This window comes from Cetorhinus maximus, chromosome 26, assembly GCF_964194155.1.
Source record: "Cetorhinus maximus chromosome 26, sCetMax3.hap1.1, whole genome shotgun sequence".
NCBI lineage: Eukaryota > Metazoa > Chordata > Chondrichthyes > Lamniformes > Cetorhinidae > Cetorhinus > Cetorhinus maximus.
The window spans coordinates 12,549,783-12,577,244 of record NC_135904.1 but is presented as its reverse complement, the minus strand read 5'-3'; the positions used below and the strand labels follow the sequence as shown (position 1 = coordinate 12,577,244).

General features: G+C 45.7%; 1 protein-coding gene across 5 annotated transcripts in view; it reads right to left on the bottom strand.

Moving 5' to 3' along the window:
- Window positions 1-27,462, bottom strand: part of frmd5a (FERM domain containing 5a) — a 215,921-nt gene that overhangs the window by 45,356 nt on the left and 143,103 nt on the right. For 4 of the 5 annotated variants that reach the window (XM_078530135.1, XM_078530132.1, XM_078530133.1 and 1 more), the window contains exons 3-7: window positions 21,383-21,425; window positions 20,297-20,375; window positions 7,341-7,438; window positions 4,392-4,515; window positions 411-498 (exon numbers count right to left, since the gene is read on the bottom strand). In XM_078530135.1, coding sequence (XP_078386261.1) covers window positions 411-498; window positions 4,392-4,515; window positions 7,341-7,438; window positions 20,297-20,375; window positions 21,383-21,389 — 396 coding nt within the window. In that variant the 5' untranslated portion in view covers window positions 21,390-21,425. Of the gene's footprint in view, window positions 1-410; window positions 499-4,391; window positions 4,532-7,340; window positions 7,439-20,296; window positions 20,376-21,382; window positions 21,426-27,462 lie in introns of those variants that run through there. The other variant, XM_078530134.1, reaches the window with a different exon arrangement.

The following is a 27,462-nucleotide window of genomic DNA, read 5'->3' as shown; positions in this document are numbered from 1 at the left end:
AGAGAAAGGGAGGAGAGCAGTAAGGGAGAGAGAGGGCGGGGGAGACAGAGGAGAGGATGGAGAAGGAGCGGGAGAAGAGGATGGAGAGAGGAGAGGTAAGAGAAAGGGAGGTGAGCATTATGGGGGGATGGTGGAGAGGTGAGGATAGAGGGAAAGAGGGAGGAGAAGATAAAGAGAGAGAAGCTGGGGTTTGAGAGGGAAGGATGGAGGGGAGAGGGAGGTGTTCACTGACTACAAGAAATTGCTCAGCCTGAATCAGAATGATAACAAATGAGTCAAAACTAGAATTTGCAGGGTTAAGATTCGATTGGGAGGTCAGTAACAGTGTGAATGTCCATAACCAGGAGAGAAGGGATTACAAACGGACTCCATATCCCTGTGAAAGTCTTCTTCCTATTCTTGTCCTATACCTTGCAGGGATGGGGATCAACTCCGTATGTTTCCAATGACTGTGCTTTCTTCAGGAAATTCAGCTCTGCTGTGTCAGGAGACTGCCCGCTGCAGGGAGAATGATAAAACAGGACAGAATCAGTCACTGAGGGTATTTCAACTGGAAAGATGGTGTGTGTGTGTGTGTGTGTGTGTTTAGCAGAACAATTCAACAACTGCCTGATGCTAAACTTGCTTAAAGAAAAAGCTTACATTTATATAGCGCCTTTCACGCCCTCAGTTCATCTTAAAGTGCTTCAGAGCCAATGGTGTGTGTCACACAGTGAATGATTTTGGAAGTGCACAGACTGGTGTCTCTAACAGCAGGTTCTGAAATGTAGCAATCAGACGTGTCTGTCTGTTTTTGGGAGGTACTGATTAAGAACTCCTCGCTCTTCAAAAGTGCCATGGGAATTTTAGTCGAGGAAACCAGGCCATGGCACATCTGACAAAGCAGCTCTCCCTCAGTACTGCCCTGTGTTTGATTATGTGCACAACCCACAATCTCCTGTCCCAGAGTTGAGAATGAAAAGAAAGGACTTGCATTTCTATAGCACCTTTCACAATCTCAGGATGTCCCAAAGCACTTTACGGCCAATGAAATGCTTTCAAGAGGAGTTGCCGTTGTAATATAGGAAATGTGACAGGCAATGGGTGCACAGCAAACGCCCACAAATAACATTGTGATAGCGACTAGACAATCTGTTTTTTGTGATGTTGGTTGAGGGATAAATATGAGCAGACCACCGGGGACAACTCCCCTACTCTTCTTCAAAATAATGGCCAGGGGATCATTTACATCCGCCTGAGAGGGCAAACAGGGCCTTGGTTTAACATCTCATCTGAAAGACGGCATCTCTGACAGTGCAGCACTCCCTCAGTACCACACTGGGACTGTCAGCCTGGATTTTGTACTCAAGTCCCTGGAGCAGGACTTGAACCCACAATCTGAGTCGGATGTGCTATCCAATGAGCCATGGCTGAAATGATGAAGGGTGATGCCAATGTACTGGCTTTACCAAATCACCAAATAGCTCTAGTACGGTAACTTATTTTGCCTCAGATTTCTTTCCCCTTCTCTCCTGCCGGGCTTTGAGCCACCGATTCAGACAGCCTGCCAACATTTCACCCAATCCTTCGTCAAATTTAAACGTTACACGATGGCCGGCTACTCAACTGTGTTGAGCATCACAATCTGATCTGAAATCTGTGTATCTGGATTGCTATCAGGAATAGCAGTGCTCCTCCCCAGCCCGAGAATTACATAGCATTTTCAGTACAGAAACAGCCCATTCAGCCCAAAAGATCCATGCTGGCTCCACAAGAGACCCCTCCCACCCGTCACAGTGAATTGCTGTGATCTGCAATCTGCTGCCTGAAAGGACATTGGAAGCAGATTCAACAGTAACTTTCAAAAGGGAGTTGGATAAAGACTTGAAAAGGAAAAATTTGCAAGGGGGAAAGAGAAGGAGGAAGAGGGCAAAATTGGATAGTGCTTTCAAAGCCAACATGGACACAAATGGTCAAATGGCCTCTTTCTGAGTTGCAAGATTCTATGATTCTGATGATTAAAGGTTTGAATCTGATTCATCCAAACCTTCCCTGCCACATGGCGCTCTGATATTAGATCTGGCCACCTCTTTAGGACTCTTCTGTCATGCACTTTGGTAGGCAAAATCAAAAGGCAGACTAATATTTAAATGGAGGGAGACTCCAAAAAAATGCAGCACAGAGGGATCTGGGTGTTCTTGTGCATGAAACACAAAAAGTTAGCATGCAGGTGCAGCAAGTAATTAAGAAGGCAAATAGAATTTTTGGCCTGTATTGCTAGGGGGTTGGAGTTTAAAAATAAGGAAGTCTTGTTATAACTGTACAGGATGTTGGTGAGGCTACACTTTGGAGTACTGTGTACAGTTTTGGTCCCCGAATTTAAGAAAAGATATACTGGCATTGGAGGCAGTTCCAAAGAGATTCACTAGGCTGATTCCTGGGACAAAGGTTGACTTATCAAGATGGCTAAACAGGTTAGGCCTTTATTCATTAGAGTTTAGAAGAATGAGGGGTGATCTTATTGAAACGTACAAGATTCTGAGGGGGCTTGACAGGGTAGATGTTGAGAAGATGTTTCCACTAGTGAGGGAATCTCGAACTAGGGGGCATAGTTACAGAATAAGGGGACACTCATTTAAAACTGAGATGCGAAGGAATTTCTTCTCCTGGAAGGTAGTGAATGTCTGGAATTTTCTATCTCAGAGAGTTGTGGAGGCTAGAACACTGAAAGTATTTAAAGAGGAGGTAGATAAAATTTTGAAATATCGGGGAGTTGAGGGCTATGTGGAGCTGGCTCAAAAGAGGAGTTGAGGCCTGGGTCAGATCAGCCATGATCTTATTGAATGGCAGGGCAGGCTTGAGGGGCCGAATGGCCTACTCCTGCTCCTATTTCTTATGTTCTTCCACACCTGTATCTTGGAGGAAGATTACAGCGCTCGAGGAGGTCAGTGCGCTTCTCATTTCATTCCTGAGCTGGCCCCAACCCCAGAACCACGGACTCACACTCCGATACTTTTTATCTGACTTTGCTTTACTTGTTACAAAGCGATGGGAAGAAAGAAAATTAAATCGAAAATTGAAAGAGAACATATAAATGAGATGGGAAGGAATCAAAATGGACCCAACAAACTTAACCTTCTTCAAACATCAATAAATCAGTTAAGATTTGTTCACCCACCCTCATTTCTCAACTGATTTGAACTTAAAGAGAATTTCAATTCACATGATTTAATCCCTCTTGCTATCTGATTTTCAGTTTATTGGCTCCTCAAATTCAGGATTCTTCCTGAAATGATTCCCAATTGGAAAGATCCAAGGGGACAGGAATTCGGAAAAATAATTCCTCCAGCTCGTGCTGCCAGATATAATCCTTAACACTGGGTCTAATGCCCTGTAGTGAAGGAGCAGCAGTAACAGTTCCACAATCTCTAATATTCTCCCCGCAAAAAACTGTTGAGGTTGGGGCTCAGCTGAAAATTTCAAAACTGAGATTGATGGAGTTTTGTTGGGAGAGTATAAAGAGATATGAAACCCAGCAGGAAAGTGGAGTTAAGATACAGTGATACACAAGCTAATTAAATAGCAGAACAGGTTTGAGGGGATGAATGGTCTCCTCAGGTTCCTGTGTTCTTCCTGTTAAGAAGCCAAACTGTCTCCCAGAAGCATCTTCAGATTCTCACGCTCCGTTGCTGAAAATTTCAGGCCTATTTTTAAAATCTGGAATGGCTTCTATTATCCGCAAAATGAACCAAAAACCTGCCATCTAGATTTTCATTAGGAGCCTCTTCTCCAAGCTGTAAAACCAACGCTAAACCCCACAGTCATGCACTTATTGCCAAACTCACTCACCCATTCAGGCTCTCTTCACCCAAAGGTGCAGTTCACACAGGAATCCCAACCCATGGGTGCTACACAGCATCGGTAGCCAGGTCTCATGTGCAAGTCTAAAGGGTGAGTAATAATCAGCTATTCATCCATGAAGGAGTGCTGCACTGTCAGAGGGGCTGGTGTTAAAATGAGGCTCTGCCTGCCCACTCAGACAGGCATAAAAGATCCTGTAAATATACTTTGAGGAAAAGCTGGGGAGTTCTCCCCAGCATCCTGGCTCATATTTATCCCTCAAACAATATCACTAAAACAGGTTATTTGGCCATTTATCTCAGTGCTGCTTGTGGGAGCTTGTTGTGTGCAAACTGGCACCACTTTTCCTACATTACAACAGTGACTACACTTTAAAAAGTTCTTCCTTAACCGCAGAGCACACTGGGACATCCTAAGGGTGTGAAAGGCGCTATGCAAATATAATTCCTCACTATCTCCCTTGCACTCTGTTTCTCACTCACACCATCCCTGTGAAACTACCTCAGTGCATTTTCTCCATAATTCCCATAACACTAATTTGCTTACTGTACCTAAGTTCAGCTTTGTGGATCTCAGCAATTTTTCTTTCCAGCTTCTCGGAATGTTTAGGAAAGAACTGGAACTTGGAGCTGTATCCTTCAGGGTGCTTTCCTGCATCATAGTCACCGATTTCAGCTAGAATTGAGAACATCTTAAAATAAACAAAATAGTTTCAAAAAAAAGAGACCTTTTCCCAAGCTCTGAGAAACATTTAAAATGACCTTGTGCAATATTGGGTTATCAGTTAATTCATGCTGAATTCTCAGTGCTCACCTGGGAGAGTGAGCCAGGGAGAACATAATGAAGGAGACACAGAGGGAGAGAAAGAGTACGAGAGAGAGTGACAGGATGACACACAGACAGAAAGAGAGAATCAGACAGAGGAAGAGAAAAATGAAAGAGAGAGAGACAAGGAAAGAGAGAGAGAGAATCAGAGACAGAATGAGACGGGGGAGAGAAAGAGAAAGAAACAGGGAGAGAACATAATGAGACACAGGGTTGTAGAAAGTCAGGGGCACACTACACACAGACACACAGAGAAAGGGAGAGAGAGAATCATGCGTTGAGGGAGTGTGTCGGGAATGAGGAAAGATGAGAGTGAGAGTAAATGGAAAGATAAAAGTAAACAAAAGAGGCAGAGAGAGGACAGGGTTTGTAAAGAGCAAAAAAACGTCCATCAAAAATTTGGTTCATCTGATACCCTAAAGTGGAGTATAAATACGAGTATTGTTGATAAGTCACCCTGCTCAACTCCCTGAAGAGTTAAGCCACGTGCACTAAGATTAACTTCACCTGCCCCTGCCCAATGGGAAACTGAAGGGCACCCGTTTTACAGCCTGTTCTTACCCTCTCCCACCCTCTGTCAGCCTATCCTTCTATTCCTTGCTCCTTCATGTACTTATTTTGATCTATGTTATTCGGCTCAACTACTCCCTGTAGTAGAGAGTTCCACTCTCTGTGTAAAGAGGCTTCTTCTGGATTCGCTGTTGGATTTATAAGTGATTTATCTTGGATTTATGGAGAGATATACTTCAACAAAGGGTCCATTGGTTCCCCTGTGTCAGCCAATGAGTTAGAGATAGGAAATTATCCGATTATTTTTATTCTGGCTGGGATTAGTGGAGTCACTCACTGCAGCCAAGGGTTGTCCTTGACCCCAATGACCTAAAGGTGGTGGCACTTGGAGCCTATTGAACAAATGGGACGTTCAACATGAACACTTGATGGAAGGACCACAGATTCCTCATCCTTGTTTTGTCACTTTTCCTCAGAGCTTTCAAGATTATTTTGTCATTTAAGAATTGCATCAGCCAAGGGAGCCAGGCTGGTGTTGGAATTCAATGAGAAAAAGGAGAAAAGAAAGAAGGACTTGTATTTATAAAGAGCCTTATCACATCTCTCAGTAATGTCTGAATGTGCCATTCAATCACTTCAAACCACTGGCCGCTATAATGAACTCAAAGAGTTTACAATCTCACCAGAGTAAATTGTGAAATGAAACTCAATAAAATCTATGTTGTGTTGGCAGCAAAAACAATGACCCTTGTTCTTTAGAGAAGGAAACTATCCATTGTAAAGACACTGAGCTTCAAGAGCATTCAATGAGGCTGTAACTTCACTAAATGTTTTTTTTTTGAGGTCTTAATGTGCCTGAGACAAGCCTGGCACACAGACCCTCAGGACCCTGGGTGCTTCCTCTTTGAATACAATGTTCCATCATGGATTATTTAAAAAGCCTTGCAGTTATTCATAGCTGCACCACATCTGGCAGCTTTGTTTCTGTGGTAGCGTTCCCACCAAGGATCAGACGGTTGTGGGTTCATATCCATTCCATCGCAAGGGCTACCTACATCCACCTCCATATCATCACCCATCTTCTGAGGAAAGATTAGACAGACTGGGTTTATTTCCATTGGAGCTTAGAAGAGTGAGGGGTGACTTGATTGGAGTATATAAGATCCTGAACGGCATTGACAAGGTGAACACAGAAAGGGTGTTTCCTCTTGTGGGTAAGTCCAGAACTAGGGGGCACTTTTTCTGTCCTTTCAGGGCAGAGATGAGGAAAATTTTTTCTCTCACGGTGTTGTGCGACTTTGGATCTCTGCCTCAGAAGGCAGTGAAAGTGGGGTTACTGAATATTTTTAAAGCGGAGGTAGATAGATTCTTGTTAGGCAAGGGAATCAAAGGTTATCGGGAATAGATGGGATTGTGGAATTCGAAACACGAACAGATCAGCCATGATCTTAATGAATGGCAGAGCAGGCTCGAGGGGCCGAATGGCCAACTTCTGCTCCTATTTCGTATGTTTGTATCTCTGCCCCGCCTCAGCTCATTTGTTGATGTTAGCTCCAGGCTCGACTATTCCATTGCACTCCTGGCAAACCTCTCACCGTTCGACCTCTGTAAACCTGGGCTCAGTCAAAACTCTGCTGCCCCTATCCCAACTCACACCGGGTCCCATTCATCCAGTACCGCCGTGTACGCTGACCGACATTTATTTCCAGTTCAGAAACACTTTGGTTTTGAAATTCTTATCCTTATTTTCAAATCTTTCGATGGCCTCTGCCCATTCTACCTCTGTAATCTCCTCCAGCCCTACAGTTCTTTGAGATCTCTGCATTTGTCCAATTTTGGCCCCTTGCACATCCCCAATTTTCACCGCTCCACCACTGGCAATCGTGCCTTCATCTGCCTTGGCCCTAAGCTCTGGAATTTCCTCCTTAAACCTCTCCACGTCAATCTCCTCCTTTAAGACGCTCCTTAAAATCTTCCTCTCTGACCAAGCTTTTGGACACCTGTCCTACTATCTCCTTGCGTAGTTCAGTATCAAATTGTGTTGATAATCGCTCCTGTGAAGCACTTTGGGATGTTGTATAATTTTAAAGGTGCTTTATAAATGCAAGTTGCTGTTGCAGTGAAAGAAGGGAGACAGAAATGAAGTCTTAATAATCGGCAGTTACCTTGAAGGATGTAGGCTGCGAGCAATGCTGCATCGGAGGTCTTGCAGAGAAGACGCCCGTGATACAGATCTCTTTTTATCTGAAGGAAAACCAAATACCTGGAGAAAAATACAAGAGGTTGGTAACTGGGGAATAAACTCGAAAGAAAGTTTAGAAAAAATACCTTTAACTCAGGTCACTAATCAGGCACGACCTAGGGATGTCCCACCAGGAACAGGAATGGAAACAGGATCGATAATCGTTTTTTAAAACAGGAAGTGGTGATGGACTTGCCAAAACAAAAATTTATCAGAGAGTGGGGAATGGCATTAATAAGGATAGCCCTTTCAAAGAGCCAGCACAGGTATAGTGGGCTGAAAGGCCTCACTCTGCACTGAAATTCAATGTTTTAAGGATTCTGTAATGACATGGAGTGGACAATAAGGAATCATTTGGAGAAACATACAGAATGTTATAGCATAGAAACAAGTCATTCAGCCCATCTGGTCAATGCTACTGTTTATGCTCCACAGGAGCCTCCTCCCACCCCCACAGCCTTCATCTCATCCTATCAGAATATCCTTCTAACCCTTTCTCCCTCATGGGTTTATCCAGCCTCCCTTTAAATGTATCTACACTATTCACCTCAACCACCCGCTGTGGCAGCGAGATCTATATTTTCACCGCTCTCTGGGTAAAGTAGTTTCTCCTGAATTCCCGGTTGGGTTTACTTACATGAGAAAAGGGTTTTTACTTAAACCATAAGTGCCTTTCTGGATACAATCTATTGTATCATTAGTTCCTGATTTCCCTTGCCTTCTCTTCCTCCTTATCCTGCACAGGGACCTGTTCCCTTTACCCAGGTCACTCAGTTACATTGACTATAAATGGCAGAATCAGATTCTTCCTGTCTCAGGGTGACCTGCACTCCATGGTGCATCATCGTCATGGGAAGGTGATGATGTAGTGGTATTTTTCACTGGATTAGTATTCCAGAGACCCAGGGTAATGCTCTGAGGACCCAGGTTTGAATCATGCCTTGGCAGATGGTGAAATTTGAATTCAATAAAAACAATAATTGGAATTAAAAGTCTAATGATGACCATGAAACTATTGCCAATTGTTGTAAAAACCCATCTGGGTCACTAATGTCCTTTAGGGAAGGAAATCTGCTGTCCTTACCTGGCCTACATATGACTCCAGACCCTTGACTCTTAAATGCCCCCTGACCCCTGAACAAGGGCAATAAATGCTGGCCTAGCCAGAGACACCCATGTCCCATGAAGGAATTTTTAAAAACCCATTCAAACCAGCTGCAATCACTGGTCTACTGAGCATCATTAACAAAGCTCACCAGTGCAATCAGGAAGTAGAGAAAAGCAGAGCAGGGACTGGTGAACTCTCCTTAAATTTGATATTTTGTTTGGGAGATTTTGATTACTGAGTTAAAATTGCACCGATTATTAGCAAAGAAACTCCTCTGTCAATTACCTGAATCCAGATAAATATCATTCTCAAAAGTACAGAGGAACTTCATCTGAACAAGCACCAAGACCTGATCCCTGACACCCCCATCACCAATACACGCACCGACACCCCCAGCGCAGACACCCCCATCCCCGACACCCACCATCCCCGACACCCACCATCCCCAATACACGCACCGACACCCCCAGCGCAGACACCTCCATCCCCGACACCCCCAATCCCTGACACCCCCAATCCCTGACACCCCCAACCACGACATCCACCATCCCCGACACCCCCAACCCCGACACCCACCATCCCCGACGCCCACCATCCCCGACACCCCCCATCCCCGACACCCACCATCCCCGACACTCCCAACCCCAATACAGGCACCGACACCCCCAGCGCAGACAACCCCAACCCCGACACCCCCAACCCCGACACCCCCAACCCCGACACCCCCAACCCCGACACCCCCAACCCCGACACCCCCAACCCCGACACCCCCATCCCCGACACCCCCAACCCCAATACGCGCACCGACACCCCCAGCGCAGACACCTCCATCGCAGACACCTCCATCCCCGACACCCCCATCCCCGACACCCCCAACCCCGACACCCCCAACCCCGACACCCCCAACCCCGACACCCCCAACCCCGACACCCCCAACCCCGACACCCCCAACCCCGACACCCCCAACCCCGACACCCCCATCCCCGACACCCCCAACCCCAATACACGCACCGACACCCCCAGCGCAGACACCTCCATCGCAGACACCTCCATCCCCGACACCCCCATCCCCGACACCCCCAACCCCGACACCCCCAACCCCGACACCCCCAACCCCGACACCCCCAACCCCGACACCCCCAACCCCGACACCCCCAACCCCGACACCCCCAACCCCGACACCCCCATCCCCGACACCCTAAACTCCAATACACCCACCGACACTCCCAACACCAACTCCCCCATCCCCGACACCCCCATCCCCGACACCCCCATCGCCGACACCCCCAACCCCTACACCCCCATCACTGACAGCCCCAACACCAACACCCCCGACACCCCCATCCCCGACACCCCCATCCCCGACACCCCCATCCCCGACACCCCCATCCCCGACACCCCCATCCCCGACACCCCCAACACCGCACCCCCATCCCCGACACACCCATCGCCGACACCCCCATCGCCGACACCCCCATCGCCGACACCCCCAACCCCCACACCCCCATCACTGACAGCCCCAACACCAACACCCCCAACACACCCACCGACGCCCCCATTGCCGACACCAATACACCCACCGACACCCCCATCCCCGACACCCCCATCCCCGACACCCCCATCACTGACACCCCCGACACTGACACCCCCGACACCCCCATCCCCGACACCCCCAACCCCGACACCCCCAACCCCGACACCCCCAACCCCGACACCCCCATCCCCGACACCCCCATCCCCGACACCCCCAACCCCGACACCCCCAACCCCGACAACCCCAACCCCGACATCCCCATTGCCGACACCCCCAACACCAACACATCCACCGACACCCGCAATGCAGACACCCCCATCGCCGACACCCCCAACACCAATACACGCACCAACACCCCCAACGCAGACACCCCCAACCCCGACACCCCAACACCAATACACGCACCAACACCCCCAATCCCTACACCCCCATCACCGACAGCCCCAACACCCCCATCCCCCACACCCCCAATGCCAATACACCCACCACCCCCAACGCAGACATCCCCATCCCCGACACCCCCAACACCAATACACCCACCGACAGCCCCAATGCTGAGTCCCCCATCGCCAACACCCCCAACCCCTACACCCCCATCACCAACACCCCCAACAATACCCCCAATGATACCCCCATCACCAACACTCCCAACACCAACACCCCCAACGATACCTCCATCACCGACACTTCCATCGCCGACACCCCCAACACCAACACCCCAACACCCCCAGCACCAATACACCCACTGACACCCCCACTGCCAACACTCCCATCGTCACCACCATCACAGGAAGTAGGCCAGTTGAGTGTGATGATGTTGGACAGGGCTGTTAAAAGGAGATCGGGAGAAACGGGTTCAGGTTTAAGATGGAAGCAGTACGATGGCAGCTTTGGACGCACTGCTAAATCATCTCCCTAAACAGGCTTCCTGCTACAAATTGATCCCTGACAACAGCAACTGCTCATCACCAACCTACAGACCTGTAAAACATTAATGGGAGTTTTTAAGCAAACACGCACAGTCGCTGTAATTCATAGAGATTCTGCAGGAGCTGGCTTTGTATTGACTGCAGGATTCTAGGAACAGTAATCGTTTGCTAAGATCAATCTGTATGTGAGCACTTTAGACACTTCACTGCAAGCGTATTAACGGTTACAGAACCAAGGCGCGTCAATGGAGTTAAGATACAATCCAGCCAGGATCTAATGGCGGAACAGGCCCAAGGGGCTGAATGGCCTCCTCCTGCCCCCAATGTTCAGGAACCAGCATCATGGACACCAGCTTCACCAACAGGTGTTACAGATGGATCAAAGTTTCCAGCAGATTATCCAGTAACCAGCACCACCTGATCACTGTTAGTGCCGGGCCTGTGACGAGGAGGAAGGAGAAGGCATCAGTCTCCGGCTGAACTGCTTTGTTGCTGCTTAGGGCCCCTGGGAAGTACAGAACAGTGAACAGCTTGTTAAAGCAGCCACGGCTCAGTTGGAGCTATCAAGCTGCCTTTTATTTAACTGTTGTCAATGATTATTTAGGACGACCTTCACCGATTCCACTCCTTTATAATTTTTTAATATAGAATATTAAAAGATACTCAATCTTCCCCACCACAGCACACAGAATAGGCGTTGCCAACTCTCCAGGATTGCCCTGGGAGTCACCGGGACACTCCCGGAGAAAAATCACAAGACAAGGGCATTAAAAACAAAACTGTGTATTTTAACTCTCATTGAACACTAACTTATTACTTATAAGAATGTTGGAAATGAGGATAAGAGGCTGAGGGGCAAAGAATCATCCAATCAGGCGACAAAGAGTCTGTTTGTTTCCCGATTGGCTGTGAGCTCCTCAGGGAACTGGGAAACCAACCTTTCTAAATTTTCCACCCTCCTTTTTGTGGGGCATGGCCAGCGCCTCCAAACTAACCAAACAAATTCCTTTTGTCAACGAGAGCTGGGCTTGTTCCTGTCAGGGGCTCTCAAAAGATAAATAGAGATAGGATTGGTGTTTCGTTCACATCTTTTACCTTCGCAGGCATCCCAAAGTGCTTCACAGTCAAGAATGGACCTTTCTCGAAGTGTGGTCACCGTTGTAATGTAGGAAACACGGCAACCAGTATGTGCACAGCAAGATCCCACAAACAACCGTTTGATAATGACCAGATAATGTGTTTCAGTGATGTTGGTTGAGGGATAAATGTTGGCCAGGACACCAGGGAGAAACTCCCCTGCTCTTCTTCAAGTAGGTGCCATGGAATTGTTTACATCTGCCTGAGAGTGCAGACGGTTTAAAGTCCCATCTGAAAGGCCGCACTTCTGACTTTGTAGCACCCCCTCAGTACTGCACTGGGTGTGTCAGCCTGGATATATACTTGTTGTTATACCTGTGGAACCAAGAATAAACACCTCCCCCACCCCAGGGGTTGGCTGCAAGAGGAAGCATCATCACATTGAGCTGCAGATGTTAACAAAACATCCTCCCCCTCAATCACTCACACACAAGCAACATTTGACCTTGTTGAGTTCAAAGCGTTGAATTTTAGTTCCGGTGTCCTGATCCTGATGTCAATCCTGTCCAATCAGGAGCAACGGGGCTGGCTCTGCAGACGGGAGGGCCAATGGGAGAGCCCGGGGAGAGGTGGGCACCACCACTGTAGGTGGGAAACCCTGAGGGAGATTCAGGATGCATGAATACTCATAACTGTTTTAAAATATACTCTGCGCATAGCAGTCAGGCCATTCCTGCAGAAGGGGAGCCTATCCACAGGAGGGCCTGTGGCTGGAGTGCTCACAGCCTAGTGGGTCCATGCTGAGCTGCTTTGTATGATATGTCTCTGGAACCACCACACCCATACCACCCAACACGCCCCCAATCCCCAAAACCCGTCGGCCTGCTGCCAGAGGTCATCGCCATTTCATCTCTGGGTTCCAGCCACACTGGGGACAGTCTGAAAAATCCAGATGACATGTGGAGTGCCCTCAATTTGAACCTTAATTGGTTTAATTGTCTATCGGCTGTCATGTTGTCACTCTTCACTCCACACCCCACCCCCACCTCACCCCCGAAGCCGCCTCGTTGAAAGTGGGAACCTGCCGGCAGACCGGTGCACTGGCCAGTAGAGAGAAATCGCTGGCTGAGCTCCAAACCCACCTTCGCCTCAGCATGAAAATTCTGCTCAATGTTCTTATTCCGTTTACAGAAACTTTGATGGTTTTCCCCACTGTTTCACCTCCTGGGCCACAGCTGAGTGTTGGCTGCAAGTAGAGGGGAAATCTCTCACTCAAAAAATCTCCTTTTTCTATGAAGCTCAAGTTGTTCTTTCAGGGTAAGGTTCCACCATTCTCATTATTTCCCCTGAGTGCTCTGTGTTCTCTAAAATTAATTTCACACTGCACTGTCTGTGATGCCGTCTATCAATCAATACCTGTGTTCTCTCTCTCTCTATTATCGACCCCAGTCTGTGCTTCCAGTCCTCTGTGAATTACACTATTTCAAAGCAAGCAACTATCTCTGTGATGAATAACACTAGACTATCAACAAATGCCATCTGCTGCAAGGAGCACTTGCTACAGTTGGTACAATCACACTCTCAGTGTTGCACCATTGAATCAACAAACACACCCGTCAGTCTCCTTCATTTAGAGGAACAATCAATCGTTGCAGTTTAAAAATTTCACCATCTTTAACGATGCTGAAGAGGGTACACCACGTTCCAGTTAAGTGAGAGTGTAGTAGAGGTAGTTACAATCGGGGCTGTCAAAACAGAACTGGATAAGGGCCTAAAGCAGGGTTATGGGAAAAGGCAGGGGAGTGGGGCTGGGCGAGTTCCTCTTGCAGAGAACCAGCACGAACACAATGGGCTGAATGGCCTCCTCCTGTGCTGTAGTCATTCTGTGATTGTAAGTGTCAGCTTACCCTGCGGCTAACAATCTCAGCTGAGTCAAGAAGAATGTGGGTTCAAACACCACTTCCTCACTTGATCACTATCCAGTGCATTACCGAGAGGGATGTGCATTATTGAAGATCTCGTCCTTTGAGATGTGATGTTAAACCAGGGCCTTGTCTACCTTTCAAACGGATATTAAAGATCCCATGTCGCTAAGTGAAAAGGAGCAGGGAATTTTGCTGGTATACTGGCCAATATTTCTCTGTCAATCAAACTAAAACATTAGGATGAGCCAATGATTTGTTGTTGCTAAACATAACTCTACAATTACAATTCCCTCTAAATGTGGCTCATTCCCTCCTTCCTCCTTTAAACGAAACTCCTCCACATCTCACTCCAGCTTCAACTACATTTCCTACATTACAACACAAGTGACTACACTTCCAACAGAACTTCATTGGCTGTAAAGCACTTTGAGACATCCTGAGGGCAGGAAAGGTGCTATATAAATGCAAGTTCTTACTGTAGCTTCTTTACAGGAGTGCCAGGTACATGCAATCCCTCGCTTTCCCAGAAGTCGTCCAGTATTTTTTAACAATTACCAGTAGAGGGGATGGTAGTCGATAACTGAGGTTTATTCACCCAGATCGTGGCCTGATGAACCCTGGGTCACCACCTCACAAAGATTTCACATCTTTTGCTCTTAGACTTTACCGGATCTCATGGATCTGCCCAGATTTATATTAAACAGCACAGCTGCATCGTGCCTCCTGACAGATATAAATAGGCTGCTAATTTCCTTCAGCAAAATAAGATTAAATAAAGCACATAAACTATGCCAACAGACATCTAGAAATAACATCAAATATATCACTTTGAGATGGACTATGAGCTCGTTTCCTTAGAGTAATCAGTATATTTTCCTGAAGCTGGACCTCATCACAAAATGATGTAAGCACCACAATATCAGCGCCTAGTCTACTTCCTGTGTAAATTCCAATTTTAAATAACTTCACGATTTTAAAAAAGAAACCTACGAAGAACCCAGGGCAGAATACTGCCCTAGGCTTGCGGGCGCGGTGGGGGCAGTCAGGAAGCCAACCATCGCCTGCAATTGGGCCCCCGGGAGGTAATCTCATGTGGGAAGGCCAATTAAGGCCCGTCCAGCGTGAAACGCGAGCGGCAGCGCTGAGCGCGGGCAGGGGGGAGGAGGACGAGCAGGCCGAGTGCGACCTTGGTCCGTGCGCGCGAGTGGGCGCTTCATAACCTCCCCGGGGCAGAGAGCTGCCTCAGGGAGACGAACTGATGTTTTTTAAAAAAAATTAAAGGTTTGATAAACGTTATGAAATGTGTCCCCTCATGTGACTCTGTCACCATGAGCAGGGGCCCGTTATTTATGAAAAACTAAAAGTTTTTATTTAATTTTTATTCGCTTTTGGAAACCTCATCCCGCCCGTGGACGAGGTTTCCAAAAGAGTGCAATGGCCGCTTGGCCTTTTCGCCAAGCAAAAAATTGACTTCAATGACCTTTTAAATGGCCTTAACAGGCCTCTTAATTGTCGGCAGGCGCGTTGCCGACTCCAGCGTGTGCCCGCCGATGAAATGTCACGAGAGTGCGCGATGGCGTCGGTGCCCACGCCCGTCATTTTACGCTCGGTCGGGTCGGGTCGGGTCGGGTCGGGCGCGTGCCCACCCACCGAACTCTAAAAATCCTGCCCCTAGTTTCATTGATGTAGTCAATTTCTCAGTAAATTAGATATCTATTTAATGTTTAAAGCTTTTAAAAAAAAGTCGATTAGTGTCTTTGAGTCTAAAAAAAAGCCGTAATTTTAAGAGTTTCCTCAAAGGGCTGCAAATTGGCGTGAAGCTATAGCAAAAACACTTTTACAAAAGTGGCCAAAAGGAAACAATAATTGAAATAAATTCAAAGAATAAGTGCAGGAAAGATGTACTGAAGAAGGGAACGAGAGGTCAGGATGGGCAGAAATTTGCGCTGAGCGGGTTGGGCGCGCGCCCAACCCGCTCGAGCGTAAAATGACACATGATGACAGCGGGCGAGCATCCCGACGTCATTGTGCACTCACGTGATATTTCGGTCGGTGGGCACGCGCCAGAGTCGGCAGGGCGCCCAGCAACAATTAACAGGCCTATTAAGGCCATTAAAGTAATGATTGACTGAAATTTTTCACTGCCCATCCAACCTTGTGGTGGGCGGGCGGGCAAAAAGGCCAAACGGCATTTGGATTTTTTTAGGAAACTTCATCCACGGGCGGGTAATTAAAGGAAAATTGCACGTCAAATCATGGGTGCACCGTCCACCCTACTATGCCCACTCAGCAAAGCTGAACTAGAGGAGAGTTTTACAGAAAAACTTTCCAAACCCAATAATAAAGCAAACCTACAGAAGTTTGAACCATACAAGGGAACGAGAGGCTACAAGAGCAATTAAAAATTCAATACAAGTTTTAAAATTTCAATGCATAACATGCCCCTGCTCACGTAATAGTGTCACATGAGGGGACATAGTTTTTAAACAGTGGTAAATTTTTATTTCTGTGTTTTTAAATCTTCAGCTCCCTGAGGCAACTTTCATTGCGCGCACCCACACGCATGCGCGAACTTCCGCACTCCCCCTCCTCCTGCCCCCACCCTGGCAGCACTGAGTGTTGTAGTGTGTGTTTCACACTGGCTGGCCGGTAATTGGCCAGCCAGTGTGGAATCGATGTTGGGGCCCGATTTCGGGCAGCGGTTGGCTTCGTAATTGCTCCCGGGCACGCCCACTGCACCCACCTGACAAGGTAAAAATCCTGCCCTATGGCAGCTTAATATAAACTTGTGTGTAAGACAAGAATTTTGAACGCTATCTTTAGGCTCACACAAAGTCCATTATGTAAAGTCCAGAACGCGAGGTCACCTCTCCTCCACCCTGATAGCTTCTGCACACTCTAACCATCAATACTGTTCTAGTTGCATAAATAATAAAACTTGTTATGATCCAGTTAGAGACCAGAATCCTGTTGTTTAAAGTAGACAAAATTTGAAATCCCAGTTACCCAATAGGAGAATAAAGCCACAAGATTCCACGGTTTTAAACAAACAAAATAAACTTTACTACAGAAAGTCAGCAGAGTAAAACCATCTACAGTACCTATCTTATACTTTAACATTCAGGATTAACATGAGGTAAATATGAATTAACAGGCAAACTGTGGTCGAACACACCACACTGCACATTAAATGGCAGATGCGGTCAAGACAGATGGATTTTTCAGCAACCCACCCAGACGTCAGTGACCACTGTGAGTTACAAGATCTCATTAAAATTCTGTCTCCCTCAAGCGGGATTTCAACTTTTCACTTTCAAAGATCTACCCTCTGTCAAAAGCCGTTCTGAGTCGGCCTGCCTCAACAACTGCTCACCTTCTGATAGTTCAATCCTTCCACCTGAGACTGCGTTCCATGGGATTCACAAATCTGCACTCCCACCTCTAATTACTGGCACAATTCCAGCTCTTTTGCAGACGCTATCTTCACTAAGCTGGCACTGCCCTGGGTTTCTCTGGACTCCAGTCTCCTGGCTGCATCGAAATGTAAATGGTTCTCAAGGCTTCTCTGAGCCCCAACCTTCTCCAGCACAGATCCGGCACCCTCCCATTGAGCCTGGCTAACAGTTCCCAGGGCTTCTCCATGAGCTGAAAACCACACAAGGTCTAAACTGCAAACAAACCCCTCTCCCAACAAACACACAGATAAATTGAAACCAGGGAACCTTCTTAAGCTCTACTCATCTCCGTGACAACATAGCCTTTCAGGGTTTACTGAATGTTTTTAAACTAGTTAACTCCCAAAACAAAACATCTCTCTGGACTGCACATCTTTGCAAGAAGTGTATACTTTACGTCCGCAATTCTCCAGCTAAGTAAGCCTCTCTTCTACTCTAATTCTATTAAACAAACAGGGATAACCTTCTGAACTGCCATTTCTTGAAATGTTTTGGCAATCTCTAAAGCCCAGCATTTTAGTTACTTTACCCTTTATAAGTTAAACCTTCCCAGAACTAAACATTACCTCCAAAATATTGACATGAACTATGAACTCGATATTCATCACAGGCTCGTGATGCTGGCGGTAATTGAAAATGTAACTGAAATTGAGAGATTTTATGATGTAAGCGTATGAACAATTACAGAACCAAGGCCGATAAATGGAGTTGAGGTGCAGATCAGCCATGATCTAACTGAATGGCGGAACAGGCTCGAAGAGCTGAATGACCGCCTCCTGTTCCTATTTTCCCAGAAGTTGGCCATGTCAATTGCCGCCAATGTATGCAATAACAATAACTTGCATTTATATAGTGCCCTTAATGTAGTAAAATGCCCCAAGGTGCTTCACAGGATTGTTATGAAATAAGGAGGTATTCGGACAGGTGACCAAAAGCTTGGTCAAAGAGGGAGCTTTTAAGAAGCATTTTAAAGGAGGAGAGAGAAAGGGAGGTGAAGAGGTTTGGGGAGGGAATTCCAGAGTTTAGCGGCCAGGCAGCTGAAAGCACAGACACCAACACTGGAGCAATGAAAACTCAGAAAGGGCAAAAGGCCTGAATTAGAGGAGCGCAGAGATTGGACAGCACTTGCTAAACAATCTTGATTGTGCTAAGAAATACACCGACAACCAATTTAAGATTATCAGTCAGGCTCACAGTGTGGCTCATTTACACGTGCTAGAAGCTACATATATTCACACACAGGGCTCTGTCCTTCTCAGGCAGAAGGAGCATGTCCACACATTGCGGCTTTTTCAACTATACAGAAGCTTGGTGGACAGCCATTCCCTGTTTCATTCCCCATGGCAATGCCTTGACCAATCAGCATCGACCTGCCTGGTTTGAATTTAAACAAAAGCTTGGTCATTAACTGTTCCCTAGTGCATTCTCCATGGCAACGCCTCTACCAATCAGAGTCCACTTGCCAACCAATCACCACTGTCTTCTCATGCAGCATAAATTGTTGTTCCAATTACTATTGGTATTCTTGCCTATCTGTCCTGATGAGTGCAAGACAAAAAGCTTCAACAGCATTGTTCAGCAATACTCAAGTTTTATACTACTAAAAGAACTCTTGAGATTGACCAGGATAGCTGGCCGTCACCCTTGTGCTCACTCTTGCAAAAAGCTGACTTAAGACACGATGGGCTAAATGGCCTCCTTCTGTGCTGTAGCCAAGCCACAATCCTGTGATTCAATAAATGAATACAGTTTCTTTTGTATTTGCCCCTGAGATGGCAGAATACCTTCAGAGAATCTGAAATGCTCTTCATCAATATTGAAGAAGGGTAGCATTTAATTCATTGCCTGAAATAGGAAGTGTGTTCAATGTGTTTCAAGAGCTTCGTGTTTGAAATTTCTAAGCTAATGACAAAAGGGGAGGTGAATGGTGTTTATTGCTGCCCATCAAAAGCATGGGCATTGTAAATGCTGGCGACTGCGCTGACATTTTCCTATTTTAATTTAATTTTAAACCTTATTTTATCATCACCACCCACATTTAGCTCACCTACCTGATCTATTGCATTACTCATACCCAGTTCTAGCAAAGCCTCCTCCCTTGTAGGCGTCTGAACATAGGGAAAGATTCCTGTACAGATTTCATCCTTTACCTCCCTCTCCTTCAATCAATAAATGCAGAATTGAAATCTCGCAGAGAAATGGTTTTACTTTCTCTATTCTCCTCTTTACCCTGAAAAATTCATCTTTCATTTAATTCCCATAATTTGGGATCTGTAATACATCCCTAATCTGTAATACATCCTTAATCTGTAATACATTCCTCCTGATGGAACAAGCACAGATAATGGGATCTTCCCAGTAACCTATTGGAGAAATCGCCGCTCCCATCTTCAGAAAGAATGGGAAAGCTGCAGATCCCAATTTAAAACTGAAAGGACTGAAATATGCATCATATCAGTTGGCATCTGCTGGGACCTCTACAGGGGCTCAGAGTAAACCACGGTTTATATAAAATCGAGTTACAGAAAAAAACCTGCTGGATTTCATCACAGGAGAATGTGCAGTTAACAGCCAGGCTAGAATTGTCTTTTGAAGCTGCAAGGACAGTAATATCTGCAGATTGGTCTAAACAGTGTGTTACATTGAAAACAAACCCCAGTGGATTCAGAAGATGTAGCAGGAATCCATTCATAGGTTAAAGGCTTTAAAAGCCTTCTGAGTGTTGGCTCTTGAGATTGTTGTTTTAGCTCATGAGATGCAATCTCTCTCCCTGGTTAGGGAACTGTTATACTGAGAGCCGACTTTCAGAACAAAGACTCATGGACAATCAGCCCAGTAACAGGCAACTTACCTGGTTATCTCCTCCTTCAGCGCTGATGGGTCAGTGGGATAAAACTTGACGCGGAAACACATGGTGTACGGAGGCTGGGCTGCCAAATAGAAGAAAAAGATAAATATGAAATACTCGCTACATGTAAAAATATTAGCTATTCAGATGATCCAGATTAATGGAACAACACCCATAATAACCAATGATTCTCCCTTGTTCTTTTGTGATGAGATCATGCCAGTAGAGAAATGACAATGTCTTCAATGATTATTTATTATTGTGTTGTATCTTCACACAGTTCCCTCGGCAAGCAGCATGAAGATTCAGGAAATGACTAACGGTTTGGCAGGCCGTGACATGAACACTCCTTCCATGGCTCTAACTATCACTACACCATCTGGTAAGGGAGTTAGACTTTACAAGGGGAGGTTTTACAGGCTTCCACAACACATACGATGAAGATGAGGTGGTTAGGGTTAAGATTAGGGTTAGGCCACCAACTTTCTCTGGACTCAGTCTCCGGTCTCCACTCTCTGGAACAGGGAATCCAACGTTGCAGCTTCTAACTCTGAATTATTACTCAGTCCCAAAAGCCTGATACTGCAGAGTTCTTCTCTCCTCTGTAATCTTCTCCCCTCCTTCCCTGAAGGTGAAGACTTGCGTTAGGATGTAGCTCCACATAACCTGGACATGGTGTGGGCCAAGGGACTGAGCTTCACTGGGCTGTTTGACTGGAGATTAATGGACTGGGGCACAGTTACTGGTACCCAATAGAATGGAGCATAACTATCCAAAGGAATGGTACACAGGGTTACCCAATGGAACAAGGCACTGGTAACTAGGTAACCAGGATCGGAGATAATCTAAAATTTTCTTTCACTCTTTTTTCATGTTTGATTTCAGAAATCCAGGCTTATAATTTTGCCACGTGACGATGGGCCCAGGCCTGTTAATGGAAGACATCTCCAAAATTAAAAAGAATAGAATAAAAAATCAGAATGTAGAAAGAACGAGTATGATTAAAATGTGACATATTGATCAGATTTTACAATAAGTTACTGCACATTATCATATTTAGAAACAGCTCATAATGTCTTGGAAACTTACATTTCATTTGTTTAATAATGGACTTGGAGATATCCAACCAATGCTGTAAAAACAACAGACACACACAGTTAAACACCAGCAGACAACAGCCCTGAAATGTACCAAAAGATGCACATTTATGAGACGATTGAAAGAAAGTCTCAAGGTTAGAAGGGATCTGGCCATATCCCTAGCCTGGAATCTGGAGCCATGTGGAAAGAAAGCCAGGGCAGTTACTCAATGGTGTAATGGCAGTGAAGCTCTCAGCCACAGAGAGGGAACGGAGGTGGTTTCGGGATTGAGTGTCCCGTGCCACATCATGGCCCCCTCAATCTCAGTGGAGCAAATAATCGGACAAGCTTCTCCCAGCTGGTGAAAGGGAAAGCCAGATGCAATACCGAGTCTGCCTGCCCCTTCATCCAGGCTGCTTATAATGGACCTTGGAGCGAAGTGAGGACAACCTATAGTGCAAGAGGAAGTACACAGCAGGCGAGAATAGAACAAACTCAATCAGTTAACAGACTGAGTTCCTAAAGGACACTCAGTGTAGGATCAAGGCTGCTTTCCTCCAACTCACTTAACCCAACTTTTACCCAAGAATGGCTGGAATGCAGCACATGTTCCTGAGCACAGTTATAGGTGTTTTAAAAAATAGGAACCTTGTCTTCCTTCTCCTGAAATCTGCAGTGATCAGGACCGGGTGGCAATGGAGATTCCAGAGGCTTTCAAAGCCTCTTTCAGGATTACCAGAATTTGATGTTTCAGCCTTTAATAGGTCATCGAAAATTGACTGTTCTATAAAGCTGACCAATCTCATGAAATTCAATTTCCTGTCAACAAACAAACTGGCGTAAAAAATCACAAGATTGGAAACTACCAAAACAATTGTATGAATTCTGATCCTTTCTCAGAAAGAGTAAAATATTATCCAATCAATCCTGTTAAATGGATTGGTTCTGTTATGGGTAATCTGCCTTGCCAGTGTCCCAGAAACAAAGTCATTTACATCTAACAGTTGGCAACAAGTGCAGAACAGATCCGTGTAATTCCAAATCACCTGCAATGGAATAGTTACATCTGCCACTTTGTTAAATATTCAGCATTGAACAGTTTCTTCACCATAAGTCCTGGGTGATAAGATCGCAGTTTGCCCTGTCCAGGCTGAAATTTCTCAGGCTATGAAAGGCCAGAACTGAATTCAGCGATTCCCTGAGGGATGGAGTGTCCATTCCGGAGCCTGTGGAATTAGAGGCAGAGTTTCTAATTGGCAATGGGGCCAGCGAGTACATGGACCATGGTAAGAACATCTGCCAACCCCTGCCCATCCAAACTGATATACAGCGTTAATTAGAGGATTTCTCTGGTCTGCTTTCTCACATAGGAACCTCAACAATGTTCCAAAGCGGGTAGATGGAGTTAGAATATAGATCAGTGATGATCTAACTGAATGATAGAATAGGCTAGAAGGGCTGAATGGCCTACTATTTATGTGTTGCATGCATAGCAAGTACAAATGGTGCCCATTAACTCCTATTCTGTGAATGCCATTGGTGTTCAGACTGAAATCAAGGGCCCGCAAACAGCTATAAGGCAAATGGGAAGTTAATCTACAACAAAAACTTCTATTTATGTAGCACAATTAAAGTAGTAAAATGTCCCAAGGCACTCCATAGAAATGTTATCAAACGAAATTTGAGCTGCCATGTAAAGAGACTTTAGGACAGGTGACAAAAAGCTTGGCCTAAAAGGTAGGTTTTAAGCAGCGTCTTAAAGGAGGAGAGGTGGAGAGATTTAGGGGGTGAGCCGCACGTTGCTCAGTTACCCATTACAGAAGTCAGCTACAAACCAACTGACTTAAAAAAACCTGCAGCAATAACACACCAGCCAGCAGCCTAAACAAGCAGAGAGTGGGACTCAGTGCCCCTCAGTGAGAGGCAGTCCTGCCCTTGAGAGCTGCCAGGCAATCTGATTGGCCAGCAGCTCCAGCAGCAAAAGAACTCAGTAGTAGACATTGCCAAGATGGCAAGAAGCCCCTGGATGAAGAGCAATGATTTCCAGATTCAGGTAAGTCCCAGGCTTTTAGAGCAGGAAGGGATCGGGCACCACGGCGGGGGGAGGGTCTGAGGGGACAGGCTTTGGTTGTGGGGGAAGGGCCGGGGAGGCTGAAAGGGGAGGGTTATCATCTTGGGGAGGGGGAATGTAACCCCCTTTCTTCCTGCCTTTTAACAGCTGGGGTAACAAAAAAATGGCCTGCCCACTCCCACCCACGCCAACAGTATTATGGCACGGGGCAGTGTGATATTCAGGTCAACTGGTTTGTTAACAAGCTCAGCTGCCCATTCATTATTTTTTTAAATGGTGGGTGGGCTGCCAATTTCAGCGCCCACACGGCTGCCATTTTATGGGGATTGTGTTGGGGACGGACAGGAAGGCTGTAGGATTTAAATCCCACCCTCCGCCCAACAACTGCTGAAAACACATCTGGCAGGGGGGGGCCCATAAAATTGAGCCCTATAAGATCCAGATATCCTTGACTTGGAATCACAGAATCTTAGAGCATGAAAGAAGATTTTTTTTCTCTATGCAGCCAGTCTTTGGTTTGGAATGCGCTATCTGAAAGGGCGGTGGAAACAGATTCAATAACTTTCAAAAGGGGTTTGAATAAATACTTGAGGGGTAAGTGTTTACATAGCTGGGGGGTGGGGTGGGGTGGGAACAGCAACAGGAGGGGGTTAATGAAGTAACTGTTTCAAAAAAGCAGTCCAGGTACAAGGTACCAATGGCCTCCTGCGCTCTACAATTCCATATGAGGGAACTCCTTCATAAGAGGTAAGAAAGCCTTGTCTTAAATTACATTTTTACTTAATTATTATTTAGTTTTAATGAAGACTTTTATAACTGCGGGAGTTATTAAAATGCTGCATTTGACCTCATGTTACCAATGTACTCCAGACCCAAGTAGACATCAGCTTAAAGTTCACCTTCATTAGTTTGCCCACAGGGCTATTTAGCTACACAAAAGAATTACTTTAGAAAGTGGTGGAATGAACGTGGATAAGTTGGCAGCTTGATGACAGATTCCATGAGGCCTTGCTACATTTTGTACAAGGTAGACAATGCAAAGCCTTGAAATATCAGGGCCCAGTATTAGGGTTGCCAACTCTGCTTGGACATATTCCTGGAGGTTTCATCATATGACCCACCCACCTCCTATCAGCCTGCCCCCATGTCCTCGTCATTGGCTGATTGACTGCCCAACATGTCCCATCCTGGTGCCCATAGCTAATTGGAAAGCATGCAGACTCTTCATCACCAGGTTGGGTGATTCCTGACTGGCTGCCTTTTTTTTTACCTGTTCCCAATAACTAATAAACAAAAGCATTCAAAGAACTTGAAGAAAAGTGCACTTTTTAAAATGCCCCTACGAGTTTTCTCCTGGATTACTCTCAATCTTTAATTCCTGGAGACTTCATGGCAATCCTGGGGAGTTGGTAACTCTAGAGGTCAGAAGTACATGGTACTGTTTAATAGACACAGCATGAATTTGTTATTTTCATATTTACCACAGCAGCTGAATCTACAAGTGGCTGTCCCTGGTTTGGGATGATGCCATGGGTTTGATCAAAACCTGCTCATTCTTAATCCTAAACAATAGGAGCATAGGAACAGGAGTAGGCCACTCAGCCCATCGAGCCTGCTCTGCCATTCAATTACATCATGGCTGATCATCTACCTCAATGCCACTTTCCCACACAATCTCCATATCCCTTGATGTCATCAGTCTCCAGAATTCTATTGATTTCTGTCTGGAACGTGCTCAATGATGGAGCTTCAACAGCCCTTTGGGTAGAGAATTCCAATGATTCACCACCCTCTGAGTGAAGAAATTCCTCCTCATCTCAGTCTTAAATGGCCTTGCCCCTTATGCTGAGACTGTGTCCCTGGTTCTAGACTCAATAGCCAGGGGAAACATCCTATCCACATCTACCCTGTCATGCCCTGTAAGAATTTTGTAAGTTTCAATGAGATCTCCTTCTTCGAAATTCTAGAGAATACAGGCCCAGTTTCCTCAATATTTCCACATAAAACAATCCCGACACCCAGCCAGGCAAACTCAGACCAGTGGATGAGGCCAAAGTCTCCTTTCGTACAAATGAACTTGCATTGAATGAGTTTGGGCAGTATCACCTTGATTCAACAAGACAAAGCAGCCCATAACTCAATGTCAATTAACAGTGAAAGCTGTCAGATTCCCTCACAGAGGCCATGAGGTTTGTTGATGTGAAAAATGGAAATGTCACACTCAGTGCCGTCGGTAAGGAATATTTTTGGGAATATATTAGAGTGAGCCTTACGGTCTCACAGCTTTTAAAAAGAAATCATTCTTGGCATATGGGCATCACTGCATTTATTTCCCAACCCTAGCTGCTCTATTACTGGCAACAACTTTACATTTCCAGGTTTTTAACTTTTTTTGAAAAAGGAGAGATTCGGTTTCTCAAACTACCATGGTTGGATTTGAATTCATGTTCGACCAGACACTTTGGCCTGGCCTTGGGATTACAGGTCATTCGCATAACCACCACAGCTAGATTCACATGCTGGGCCTGACCTGGAATGTTTAGAAGTTTGCATCATTCTGCATTCTTTTCCCTCACTTAAATAGAATTGATTCTTACAGCACAGAAGGAGGCCATTCAACCCATCATGTCTGTGCTCGCTCTCAAAGAATTATCCAACTAGTTCCACTAAATCCCACTGTCCCCTGACCCCACTCTTTCCCCATAACCCTGCAAATTTCCCCCCTCAAGGATTTACCCAATCCTCTTTTGGAAGCTACTATTGAATTTGCTTCCACCGCCCTTTCAGGCAGCACATCTAGAACACAACAACGTGCTGTGTGTAAGAATTCTCATCTCCCCTGTGGTCCTTTATTAAATTAAATTACTTTAAACCGGTGTCCCCTAGTTACCGCCAATGGAAAGTTTCCCCCTTTTTATTCTGATAATTTTGAACACCTCTATTAAATCTCCCCTTAACCTTCTCTGCTCAAAGGGGAATGATCCCAGTTTCTCTAATCTCTCCACACAATTACAAACTTAGGGTGACAAGCCTCTCCTCTTTAAAATAATAAAATAATATTCGTGAGGTTTAACACTACCATGACAATAATCACGCAGGCTCACTAGGCCCCTCCACAAAGGTACAGTGTGCTCCATTCCAAACAGGGGTACCGTTCATACCAGGAACATGCAACTGATTTGAATGACTGAGTCAAATGTTCCCTCTGCTATGAAATCTGCCCTATCAACTGCTATCAAAACTCTGAGTCACCTCTCTGTTGAGCTCCAGGGACTGAACCACTCAGTAGCTGCTATTGGGCTCCTCAAACTCATTCTACTGTGACCTTATCCATGAATCATTTCCCAAACATTTCCAAAGTGACCTTCACGAACAGATTATCTAATTTAAATACATATGTTGCTGCGGGATCCATTACAGCTTAATTTTTTTTTTAAAAAAAGACTGAAAACCCAAACGCTTGCTTTCAAATTTCAGAACATCTTAATCTGTAATCCCACAAATGCATTAAAACGCCTTTCACATCATTCAAAGACTCCCACAGGCAGCAAGAATAGAAACTAACTTGAGAAATAAGATGATAATTTATTAAACTGGAAGACATCTGTAAGTAGTTCTCAGGCAAGGCGATGCTTTGCATCCTCTCAGTGTACCATGTAATGAGTTTTCACTCCCATAGTATTCTGTGAAACCAAATCCCTCAGAGTGAGAGAGGCACTGTCAGCTTTAACAGGTGGGTAATCAGAATTAATTCCCCTCTCACGCACAGCAGCTCACTGAGTTTATACTGGCCCAGAAATTGCTGGAAAAATTCAGGCAGGTTCATAATGCCCCGACATTATTAGGATATTTAAAATACGCAGCAATTGGTAATGAGGATGAGATACAGCGCAAGTTCCAATTCGCCCTAAATCGCCGGGTGATCTGTCTTGCCGAAGCCAAAAAAGTTGACCATCTGGATATGAGTGTTTACATTGTGTACCAGATTTACACCATCAATAAAAACTATTCTCCAGGTG